Here is a 13,418-nt window from a genome sequence, read left to right on the forward strand (position 1 = left end):
AGACTTCCCAATATCCAGTTCTATTTAACACCATCAAGGTTTATGTGTTATCCCTCATTCATGGGCACAACTGCCATCAGGCCTCTGATAGTGAACAGACTTACTCCTTGTACTTTCATGCACAACGATTCAGGAAAATAAATTGTAGTTGATCAATTTAAACACCCGAACTACAGCTACAGCAGACTGAATTATTTGTCCAATGCTTCAGATAAAATACATAAAAATGATGAAAAATCGCATGAGCATAGTAAGTTTATAATACACTAAATCCTAGCTGAGCTACAGTATTTAATTATTTTATTATGTTTCAGATAAAATACAAATAAAAATGATGAAAAATCACACTCTGCCCATATGCCAAAGTCCTATTAGCTGTTGATGTTTTTCTACCATCACCTTCCTATAAGGAACTAACTGGTTACAGTGTGCATTGATTATTGAGAACAGGAAGCGCCCCCCCCCCCCCCCCACTACAGTGTACAAGAGTTAACAGCCTCACTGATCCAGAGTGAATCTAATATTTCTGTCCTGTCTGCAGAGTCTCTTGCCTATCTGGCAGGCTTATGTGTGGCTAGGTAAGGTTGGGATGTAGGCAACATAACAGCATGATGTGCCATCTTTTCACGTCGACCTCAGAGGACCAGAGGTCGAGAACGCCACTTCAGTATCATGAATAATGCATGTCTAACTTAGCGATCCTGCCATTACCCACAAACAAATCCTTTCCTGCTCGTATCATAATGAAACCACCCACGGGCCATTCCCGCAATATGGTGGTCTGTCTTCCCGGTGGCATCCCTCCAGAATTAATATTATACATACACATATACAGTGAGGGAATTAAGAGAATCATTTATCTGGGGACTGGTGGTGAACGGAAGGAAATCTCGAACTACCTAAAAATATACATTTCTGCAAATTGGCTAACAGTTAGAAGTTGAATAACAATCCCCTGGCACTGCCAAAGCTGGTGTCTGGCATATGTTAATGCACGTATAAGAAAGTTGCAGGAAATATACATGGTGGAAAAGTGTATCATCAGAAAAGCAGAAACGGTGGTAGGCAGCAGGGGGCCCCTTGGGTACTATAGCTGGTTTGCTTTCCTCCCTGTGTCATGGCTTCACATATTTCAGTCCACTTATTTAGTTTACCATGGAACAAGACTCTCCAAGGAGTTAACAATATTTTTCACAGACATATTACATGGACCATTTGGATGAAGAGAATACCACAGTGCGACAGGATATTCGGTATGAAGTGAATAATGTATCAAGGTGAGGAGCAGGGATTCCCACATGAGTGCTCTTTATCGACCACTTAGCTGCAGCTTCTGAGAAAATGATTTTTCACACTTCCACTTTGTAGACTCTTAAAAACAAATCTTCTCAACTCATGTGGAGAGACACTCAAGAGTTTAACTCTGAAGCCAAGTGTCTGTAAAAAATGCTTACAATGCAAAAAGTCAGAAAAAAGCTTTACACTTACACAGTTTAATATTCATTTAGACTTCAGCATGAAAGTATTTATTTGGAAAGCACTCTGGACTTTCAATGAACTTATAAAATATATCACTTCTGTTGAAATGGACAGGGCCATGGGCATTCCTGAAGGTATGTTGTTAATCCCAAGCCTCCAGTCTCTATTTGGGCTCCAAGACTTTGGAGGGCAACTGTGCCTTACACACAGAAGCAAAACATCATTTTTTGACAATTTTAAACAGGCAGGATATGTTTCAGGTCTAATCTGGCAGGAATGATGACAGTGATGAATGATGTGGTAGTACTGTCTGTCAAGAAGGGGATGAATCTAGCACTAAACAGAATCAGTATTAGATTAAGGACGCTCCATCACGGCCAGCTAACAAAAGGGGGGTGGCTAGGGAGTTAAGGACACCCCCACCCCTCTTTGTATACATCTGTGGGAGTCAGGAACTCCTCTAGTCACCCTTCTCCCATCTCCTCCCTCACACCAGATCAAATAGCCCATTAACTCAACCATGAAACAGATAACAGTGGATAAGAAGATGCACAGCAAGGTTCTATTAAAGCAACATGCCAGGCCAAATGATGATAAACTTCTAAGGCTTCCATAATGAAAGGACAGATGATCAGCACCTTTTACCACATTCTTGCTTTTCCTCAATGCCAAGGCTCTATGACCAAATGGCCGAAATCCTCCTTTGTGTATGCCTGAGCATGCACCGTGACGCTGATGGCAAGGTTTTTCATGAACTAGAGAAACTGTGAGGTGTCTCCATACCCTGAGTGTGTGCACAGGCATGTTCTTGTATCTACTGAGGAGAAAACATGGGTCATGTCAAACTAGGATGATATAATCCTTCAGGACTACAGTCAAGAAGGAAACACACAACAAGGAAAATTCCCTGGCTTAGCTTAGCATCAGGATCTTCACCTGGGACCGAGATATAAGTCAAAATCTGAAATACGCCATCAAAGCTTTAACTTCCAGTATCAAAAACTAAGTATTGTAAAGAGGTTTTAAAATTCTGAGGTAAGTCAGAAATGGCTTTGTGGAATCAGACTGTTCCTCCTGTGCTACTCCATCACCTACTCTCACATTCTTAGCTAATGGCTACAATTGGTTCAGATTTCCAGCATGCATTTTCTCAATAGCCAACTGCTGTTTGATCTGCACCGTTACACAGAACAACAGTTACAGCCTGCCAGAGGTATCCTACCACTGTCAGACATAGGATCTCAAGTACATGACATCAGGAATGGCATCAGAGACGTGATCAGCTAGCCAAGTTCCACCAGGCAGAAGGTTAGCGTAATGGTCGACAGCCTGAGGAACTTCCACTTGACATTCTATACGCTAAACGCATAGGTATCACAGTACCAAGGGTTAATACGACCAACTCCATTACCCATGGGGGAAGCCTTTCTACACCACTAGGCACAAAACACATAACCCTATCTCGCTAGGTGCTCTACGCAGTTTCAATTTCATGTTTTTTCCTCCTACCGTTTTGTTTTCCTGGCAAATGTCCCGAACTAACAAGTTTTTCCTTCCCGCCAAAGCGGATCAACCTGCCGGAAAACATAAAAGTTCCTAACAGTAATCAGGTATTAAGCGGAGAAATAGATTAATTACAGTTGACTGACAGTGCACTGACACAGGACTCCTCTTGGACGGTGCAGCGTTATCACCACATCAGCAAATAGCTCAGAATAGACAAGACACTACCCACCAGACAGATCAAATCCACCCAGGAGCTCTCTAAATCCTTCACGTCCAGAGCTGATATATTTTTCTAACATACAGTCTTGATATTTGTGAATATTTCATTAGCATGAGGATTGTGCTACAATAAATTCCAGGCTTGCCTGAGTGGAAATGTATCATTAGTATTGGATTAAGCAGTGCAACAGAACATGACTATGCACAAGTCTGTACGGTGCTCAGTTTTTGGACAGAAAGTTGAATTTGGACACATTAGTCTTAAGACAACATTGAAATGGGGGACAAATTTTTATTTCTAAAGGACAAAAACAAGCTTTCAGATTGTATTTCAAATTTTGACCTAAGTCAGAAATGACTTTGCTTCATCAGCCCCAGGACATCCTTAAGTCCTTTATCTACAAATGATAGGGGCAAATTGCTACGAAAAGAGAATACTTAAGTCACCTAAAATTTAGCTGCAAAAAGTGCATTTTAAGAGCCAATTAATGTCATAAAACATTACTTTTATTGAGGAAACTTGATTCCTCCAGATGGAGATCCTCCTACCTACAACCCAAACCTCAAAACACCGTTCTTAATACCAGCAGAACTCAGGATCAGGAGAAATAAGCAAGCTAAGTTTTTATATAAAATTTACCGTCTGTGGGTTAAGGAATCATTACCAGCTATATCTGAATAGGGAACTGTACACATCACTGCATCCAAGACACAGCTTACAGGCAAAGAGGGTACAGTTGTTTCACTACAGTTCTGCTTTAAGGCAGAACACTCCTTAGCATACAAATGAATGAATATGGTTTCATGCCATATGGGTACAATGACAGCAGCTGCTAACTTCAGTATGAAACTACACTTATAAGTGAAGGGAACAAGTGTATCACAAGGAACATAAGTGTAATACTGAGTGTGGATAATAGTGCATCAGCATTGTGAAACACACCTTCACTTTGGCACATGCATGAAAGCTTTGAAGAGTCACATGAAGAAAATATAGTGTAGATGAAAACAATTTCTATATATTATCCAGTTCTTGTGAAGTTCTCTGAAAGTTCAATATTTCATGCACTACCAAAATTGTTAAATGTTTCACATAATGGTTTCTTATGCCCTAAACAATTAATGCTTCTTGAAGAAAAAAAAATGATAATGCTAATAAAAAAATCAAGGCATCACAGAGTTGCTTTAGGTTTTGAATGAGGAATTTTGGAACATTACCAGCCATACTCTAGACAAAAACAAAAACTTTGTTAACTGTAAAATCAGACATTAGGTCAAAGCCATTTATAGGGCCACAGTATAAAGGAACAAAAATATCTGATTACTACAAGCTGGGTTGTGCGAAAAGTAAAGACTTGGTGAAGCATCCTAGAAACATGCCATCACAGACGCAACATTTGTTACCCTGTAATTTGGCGCCGAGACATCTTGACTCTATCATCCGGCTGAATGTAATATGAATGTTGTATTCTCCTCCCAACAGTTGTTTCAGTTAGAAGTTATTTTTTCATTCTGCCCCCTTACTCCAATGTCAGAAATCATTTTTCAGGCTGGTATAGGTTGACAGCTGTCAGGGGTTGGGGGATCAAGGAGAAGCCCAGAAAACATGTGTTAGCAGTCCTGAAGTGCGAGGGAAATTGCTAAATGTGAAACTGCGTTATTTTACATCAGAACCAACATAAAGGGATGATTTGCTGGCTGAGGAACAAAGGTAAAAATTGTCTGCTGTACTATATATGCCAAAACTATGATACCAACACACTTTACTCATGTACCTCATGAAACAGAGATTATCTCTGAGGCAGAGTCGATATGTACCCCAGAAACCATACTAATGTTTTTTTTTCACCAGAAGAACACAGCTCCCACATGTGTTCAACACACAAATGGGACTTACCCAAAGGGAAATAGCTTCAAAATGTTCACCATTTCCATGTGAACCCAACAAGAAAACAAGACATTTGACTTAGGTGGAATCTTCCTTATTCGCTGTTCATATTTGTACTTATTTGACCAAATCATGAATGTTACTTGAGGTGTTTTCATTAACTTATTCTCTATGATAAAAACCAGCCTTCACTATATTTGTTCAAATCCAATGAGAATACAGTCATGCAGATTTCTACTTTGTAGTTTTGGCACACTACATGAAACAAAGAGCCAACTGGGACCTTTCAGTACTATTACAGGTCTAAATCAGAACCTCAGTGAATAGAACATGGTGTAGATTCCTAAAAGTATTCCTTTTCTTCTCTAAATGAGGCTAACCTGCAGACAAGTAGTTAATAGAAAATAAACAATATGTCCAAGAGCAAGACCAAAATCTGAACGGCCCAGAAACAAATGAGCAATGGTGTCAGTAAATAAAGATCTCTTGATGAATGTGTTTGGTGGGTATCACTCAGCAAGAAGTACAGTAAACTGCCCAGGGTCAACTGGACACCTGGGGTAGATGTTGGATTCATTGTAACCAGATAACCTCAGACTGCTGAAATCATCCCAAATCCTGTTATATTCCTTCACAATGATCCCCAGTGGGAAAGCCAGGACACAAGTCAAGTTGTGGCAATGATGATTACATGGGATTAACTCTGTTATCATGGCTCAGGGATGAACTTCCTCTCCCAAACATGCTAACCAGTAAAACTGCCCTGGGACCAAAGGGGGACAAAACAACCGGAAGCCAACAAAAACTCTTTCTCAAAGGAAACCAATATCATTTATACTAATGACTAGTCTGCACCGTTCAACATTGCCATACTTCCTTAAAAACCAAGTTGGTGATCTGAATCATGACTAAACAAAAAAAAAAAAAATCAAAAACCCCAAACCAGAACATTTTAGGATGGAACAGTGACTTATGATTTGGTATGAGCACACTAAATGCAGCATAAGTAAAGCTAAATGCTTAAGTCTAACATTTTTTTTTCAGAAAGCTTTTTATCCTAATGTTTGCATGTTTTATCCATATTAAGAGCATGTGACAACATGAGTTTCTATTATTGTGACATCAAAGACAGGTTGTGACTGCGAAATGATGTGTTGGAAGCATATGTGTACCACACAGAGATTCCTTCACAGCCTGCTCTCACAAAATCACGTCGCCATGGTTTGCCTCACAGCATTGCTCAGACACATCAAAGCAACGCCAACACAGGCAAATATTTACCAATGCAAAAATCACTTTACAGTGCATCATAGTATAATAAAAAACACATTAAATATGGTGAAGCAGATGTCTGGTATCTTCTGATGTAGTTCTTTTATTTCTTATTTTGCACAAATTCATATATTGAATTTAAGAGTTCTCATTTTTGGGATTATTGAGTTCAGTTACAAAGTTTCCATTTACATTACGTTGCACCAAATGTGTCAATTTGTAAGACACCATGGCAAAACTTCAAATGTCGACACCATTGGCATTATATCTTGATAATTTCCTCAAGGGGAGATGCAACATTAAATCGTTTTTTATGCTGCAGCCAAAAATTGATGTTAACTGAACAAGCCAGATTGAACTGGGTAACAGATATAAATCCCTGGGCAGTCCAATGCAGCTGGTGAGAGTACTAATGACTTTGGGCAGTAAACCAGTAGGCAAGTCAGGGGGTTGAAAGGGAGCTTCACAGGGTATCTTTTCCTTAACTAATTGAACTACCATGTGGCTCCTTCCTGCTGAGTTCTATCATTGCCAGCTAAACCTCCAGACCTTGGGGTGAGTGTCACAAAAGCTTCTGATTACAGTCTGCCCTGTCTAGGGGGGTGGGAGGGGGGAGACCTAGATGTTATTTGAGGGAGAAGTCAAGGTATCAACCTTGGACATCTTTATAACTCTGAAGCATACCCTGTAATACTGCCTGTAGTCCCCCACCAACCCTATCCCTTCACCTGTAGCTCCATGTACTGTACACATTTCCCAGGTATGATCCATAAATTCCATCATGGAAAAAATAAATGCTCCATATTCTAGAGAGATCACAAAACTTACCATTTTACCAAATAAATAGATTCATTCAAACATTTTTCAACATGGTAAGATATCTATGCTTGGATTTGAAAATATAAACTGAACTACATATGGATATGTTGTTTGTTGACTTGAATGGAAGAAAAAGCAAAAGCACAGATATTTCGAAAAAAAGAAGACGAACTTCTAAGATTTTTTAAAATTGAATAGATGGAAGGTATATGGAAGGTATCTTTCTATGCAGTTTTAGTCTCCCTGGTACTGACTGCTTTTCTTGCAATTGTATGAAAGGAAATATGAAGAAAAAAAAAAGGTGGGGGGGGGGGGGGGGGCTATTTGGAAGAACTCGGTTACCACTGAACATTCCTGCTGAATATTCATGTCCTATATAATAAAACTGGTGAAATGCATTTTTTAAAAAAATATTTTAATTTCATAGCAAAGTTTTTAAACTGCTTTATTACGTATCACTTCTGTGATCCTAGACAGAAGAACGGATAAGTGAAGTGGAACATAGGTAATATGCCAAGTGTTTATGTAGGTACCTGCATAGGTAATGAAACTCGTTCACACCTGAGTGAACACATCTATGTAGGTCTAAATAGTTCAGTTATAAGCTGAGAGGAAAGGAAATACATTAGGTGAAATGTTTACACATGATAAGAATCATTCTGCTGCTTGCGGAGGTCTTGTGAAAACAATCATCTATAATGCTAATGAGCAGTGTTTGGGGAGTTCTGAGTGAGTTAGGAGATTGTTTAGTATGACAAACATTGCAGGCAGATGAATGCACTGGTGCTGTTGGTGAATTAAGACGACAAAACTGATAAACGAATACATTTGACCATGGAGCCTTAAAAACACAGTTGTGCCCGAAACGATGTCGACGTTGTTGCCCTGCGAGGTGGGGTTTAGAGAGGGCTGGAATAAGCAAATACTGACCTAGTTCTCCCGTCATGACTTCAGTGGGCATGCTAGGGGTGCCGCGCCCAATCTTATTCACCGCCACCACCCTGAACTCATAGACGGTGAAAGGGGTTAGTCCCATCACCAGGCTCTCTGTGTCCGTTATATCCGTTTTTTCAGTATAGCCTCCTTTCTGGTTTTTAGGTTTGTACTGGATGATATAGGACATAACAGGCTCCCTATTCCCCGAATCCCAGGATAGTCTGACCGAGGTAGCGGTCACTTCCGAGGTGCTCAGGCCCACGGGCGCATTCAGCAAGGCTGGAGCAGAGTACGTAAACGTGACCATGGTAAGTACAACGAGTAGGAGGCCGTGGGGCGAGGAGTGGGGCCTGCCCACCACAGTACACACAAGCCCCGCACATAGAGACATTACACACGCCATGGTTGTGGACAACACATAGACACCGCTGGCCCGCTGTCTCACCTCATGAAGACCGATGGAGAGAGAGTGAGAGTGAGTGAGAGGACAGCACGCGCGCACACAACAGGTATAAAGGAGAGAGACACACAGGCTAGCTACCAACTCTCCCCCTTTAGCAGACTGAATGAAGCTGACTTGGAAGCAAACCTAAGTACTTCAGAGAGTGTAAAGCGAAGTTCCAGCTGGTACCTGGCTGGCTGCTGGCCGGCCTAAACAACGCCTGGGACTGCTTCTGCTCTTGTGCTGGGTTAGCTGTCCACTGCCTGTGTTAGTGACTTGAGGAAGGGGAGGGGGAGAGGGAGAGAGAGGCTGGAGGAGGGCCTTTCTTGGGCTTAGGTTACACTTTCTCTAGCAGCCACCCCAAAGCATGTGATCATGACAAACCAATCCAACCCTCCCATTGGCTACCACCTTCCCACATCCATATGTATAGTCTCATCATCATGGTTACCATGGAAACATGCAACTACTGCTGCATGGTTGGACAGGACTACAGCCCCAAACCTGTAGGCTTAGCAACCAAGCAAGCGGGGAAAGTTAGTTAGGTGGAAGTGAAGCATTTTATGTACATGTGTTTGTGTGTCTGCACAATATTGCTGGCTTTGCTTTTCGATGCTGCCGTCAGAGAGAGAGTGAAGGTCTCTGTTGTACAGTGTGATGCAAGACACATTTAGTAGTGGGAAACTACAGCAGGCCATAAACAAGAAACATTCAAGTGAAACAGTAACACAGCAAACATGGCACACAAAAACAGGCAAAAAACACATTTTGTCAAAACAGGTTACAATCAACGGATAACGAAATCACTAGACACATGTAACATTCATAGCTAATTCATTACTTCATGTGCGGACGCGTGGACTGTAAGAATAGTGGATTACCACATTAACACCAGAAACAAGGCAAAACCATGATTTATTGAACAACAAATTCCGATTACCTGGTCGTTACCGATATCTTTCAAAATCGCCCAATACAAAAGCATAAATTCATTATTCATATCTGCAGGCATTAGCAAGATGCATGTCCATTGTCAAACCAGATCTACTGACGTTAAACTTCACGTAATCAGCGAAATCTACAGTACGCTGTGGGGTAGTAGGAACAGAAGCCAGACTGGAGGATAACATATAAATGCCAATGCACAGCTAAGATAAGGTGGTCAAATCAGTACATACTACTATGGTATTACAACATAGCTACAGATGACAAGATGAGGTTATAATGAATGATGAGATATCTAGGTTAATGAGTAATGTAATCTACGTTGGGATTCAGACAAACTACATGTACATGTGATCCATTAGAGGTTATCAATCTCTATATAGCTACAATGTAAAATGCCAATATGCATGAAGTGTATAAAGCCTGGTTATTTCAAGCTGAAGCAGTTATTTTTGAAGAAAGCCAGAAAATTTTGGGAGAGGGGGAGAATGAACAAAAGATGAAAAATCCACAGGTTCGCCATGCAGTGAAAATGCCTTACCTTTAACTTGGATTTGAGCGGTATGTTCAATAGTACCCAAATCTGACGATGCCACACAAGTGTAATTTTTTGTTTCTCTGACGTCAGTTAACATGAGAATATTACGCCCCACGGGCACCTCGTCATCCTGAGTGATCTCCTTGGCTCCCTGTACCCAGCGAACAATGGGCATGGGGGACCCCACGGCAACACATGTCAGGTTGACGTCACCCCCTGGCATCACTTCTGTGTTCTCTGGCGGGATTGAAAAATGAGGCGGCACTCTCCGAACTACAAATACAAAACAGTAACAAATTTAAGCTTCCTATCAAAACATGACCTCAAAATCTTGTATCCTTCAAAAAGATATTTTATCCTTCAATCTAAATGATTTCATGTCTAATATTTCATTTACCAATGAGCATTTAAAATCGCACCATTAAAGAGGATCAGGTGAGTAATCTTGACAAAATGCTTAATATTCTTCTTAAAAAGAATCTTGATCAACATAACAAGACAACTAATTTCTATGCAAAGATATAAAAGCAATTTCTAGCAGCAATGCATCACCGCTTGACACACAATCAAACATAAATTGAATTTAACTTCAATAATTTAAATCGGACAAAACAGAACAGAAGAAAAGTTTTCACAGTCAGAGGTATTACTTTATGATTCATGTGATGAAAGCTAACATAACAGTTTGGAATGCCACTACTACATTATTATTTCTCAGGCCTCACTGCCTCACTGGGCTAAAGCGTTGTTGTTGCTGCAGTTAATCAGACTTTGACCAATGAGGTTAGTTTTCTTCCACCCATAAACCTTAACGACTTCATGTGAGTGAAAAATTATGATGTTAAACACTGATTAAAGCACTAAAGTAAATGTCAAACATGGAAGTCTCCAAACTGACAGTGTGGTTACAAGAAGGTAGGCAATACTTTATAGAGCATTCCAATGGAAATTGTTCATTTCATCAGTTTTAATCAGTTAACAGTTTGCAGACATTACTTAAGCACTGGTCCACTTCTTAAAACATCAAGTGTTGACTGCTTGATCGGCAGAACAGCTTGAAAGTTTTGAGTTGGTGTAAAGCTCACTTTCACACTTACACCTACGCGTCCTCTTATCAGCTTGAGATTTTAGTAAAATGCTTGGTTTTTCTTTGGGTTTGCCTTATCTTCTAATAACGTCTTAACTGACAGCATTTAACAAGATTTATCTGTTCCACCAGAAAGTCAGTGTGATCTGTAATGAGGAAGAAGGAGCGAGCTGAATTGGACAGCTGTGCTGTGAAACATTGCACACAAGTTGCATGTAACATCGGGAAATGGAAAAAGTAGTCACCCCACAGGAGGTGAGCTTGCACATGCAGAAGTGGTGGGATGGCCTATAATGCTGCACTACGGCATTGTTAGTTAATTAACATTGCAGACTAGGAATTTATGCTGGATGACATACTGAGGGCTATTTACAAACCCTAAGCGATCAGTGATGTAGCTATATTTTCCAGTTTCACAGAAAACAGGCAGATTGCTTCTACCTGTACCTGCACTAGCATTAATGTGTAATGAGATTTACCTGGGAAATTAGCTACATATATACAGGCAATAACAAAGGTGCACTACTTAGTCTGTAGTTCCACAGCAGGCCATGCATGGCAGCTCATACCTGCCCGCTATGGCAGAACACAGAGTCCACATACATAATACATACAGTTTTATAGCTGATATCACTCAACCATATCTTGCCCGTAATCAATGCCAGAGTGATTTCACATAAATGTTGGTGAAATTTAAAGCCACAGACATTAGAATCGAGGATCTTCTGAAATATACCATGGCATCAATTTTAACGAAATCCTACTGTTTGCTTAATTATCACTTTCATTTCCTTTTCATTTTAACAATTAAAAAAAAAATACCATGGTATCCCATGGTTTAATGAAATCCTATTGATGGCTTAAATACTCTCTTCATTTCTCACATGTTTCTAACATTAGCCTATTCTTATGGGACCTAAAAACTAAGCTCAGTGCCAATGCTATTAAGCTGTCACACTTTTCTTTTTCCGGCACATAATGGAGAATGCTACTTATTAAAGCCAACCTGAAAGTTGATTTATTTGGTTTTTCAGTAATGCCAACTAAGCATGAACACTTTCTGACACTAGTCTTCAAATCGCACTTTAATTCGTTAATTTTAAATGTCTTTCAAATCCCTAAATCCTTTATGTCTTCAGGAACAAAAACTTCACTCAGATTAATCAGCCTGTATCAAATATTGATAACTTGAAAAGATCTCTAAAAATCGAAGTAGGCATCACTAAGTAGACCACTTAAAACTATGGATAAATATACTTTCGTTTATTTTTTTAGATTTTTGTGAAAAGCGTTAGAGGTTTTCAACCATTTGACTTCTAAGGTGGGCTTTATGGATCATATTATCAGAGGTTAAGGACTCTAATCATCACAGGAACTCTAATCATGACACTCAATGTTGGAATAACTATTTTTACTCATGAGTGACAGATGACTGACATAATGTTCCCAAAAATCCCTTCCTTCTGGTGAACATCAGGAAAAAAAGTGATGTGATGTGAATTCCTTGCTGCTGTCAGTATGGCTCATAAAGCTCACCATAGTTTCTAAATACTGAATGCCTTTCCACACTCTCAAAAAAATCTGAAAAAATACATGAAAGTATTTTTAAGCATAGTTTTCATGATGAACCTTCCTTTGTATTTACCTTTCTTTTACTTTTAAGTTGCAACTTATGGATTCTTGATACTGCCACTTCAGGTCTACACTCGATTTATCAACACAAAACTCATCCCAGATGTGAAAGCATGCTCTGTACCTGTACTGTAATCCTTCAACCTTTTCAAATGTTTGCAAGGTGTTTATTCAAGCATATTTTAAAGGCATTATTCTGTGCTGACTCATAAAACTATGTCTTTTGTGAAGCCCTGAAACTGGTCAACCAACTTATGTAGTTTCATCGCCAAACTCAAAATAAAAACGTGCGTGAATTGAGCTGAAAGTTGTTCCATCAGATGCGGAAAGGATGAGGAACTAGCTGAGCATACAAGCGGAGCTTCACTTAGTTTGTTATTACCTTCGGGATACAGATCCTTTGACTACATGTATCTCATCTTGTCATTTTCATCATCGGTTATGACAGCTACAGGTATCAAGTTAATTTGGTCTGTCAGGAAGAATAATCTTCCGAATGATATCAAAGCTTAAGTCTGTTACAAATTTCTGAATATGCCGTAAAATGCCTTTATAAAACATCTTCCCAGAATGAATACAGCCTTCAGAGGCAAAAGGAGTGACTTAGTCATGGTTGAAATTTTGGTTAAGTATCGCATCTGCCCAACAATAAACC

At 39.8% G+C, this 13,418-nt stretch overlaps 1 protein-coding gene across 8 annotated transcripts in view; it reads right to left on the reverse strand.

Annotated features, from left to right (window-relative positions):
* LOC135471941 (tyrosine-protein phosphatase Lar-like) overlaps window positions 1–13,418 on the reverse strand; it is a 187,020-nt gene that overhangs the window by 45,636 nt on the left and 127,966 nt on the right. For 7 of the 8 annotated variants that reach the window (XM_064751391.1, XM_064751390.1, XM_064751389.1 and 4 more), the window contains 2 exons: window positions 10,048–10,317; window positions 8,114–8,398 (listed from right to left, as the gene is read on the reverse strand). In XM_064751391.1, coding sequence (XP_064607461.1) covers window positions 8,114–8,398; window positions 10,048–10,317 — 555 coding nt within the window. The remainder of the gene's footprint in view (window positions 1–8,113; window positions 8,399–10,047; window positions 10,318–13,418) is intronic. The other variant, XM_064751392.1, reaches the window with a different exon arrangement.

This window comes from Liolophura sinensis, chromosome 7 (assembly GCF_032854445.1).
Source record: "Liolophura sinensis isolate JHLJ2023 chromosome 7, CUHK_Ljap_v2, whole genome shotgun sequence".
NCBI classification, from domain to species: Eukaryota; Metazoa; Mollusca; class Polyplacophora; order Chitonida; family Chitonidae; genus Liolophura; species Liolophura sinensis.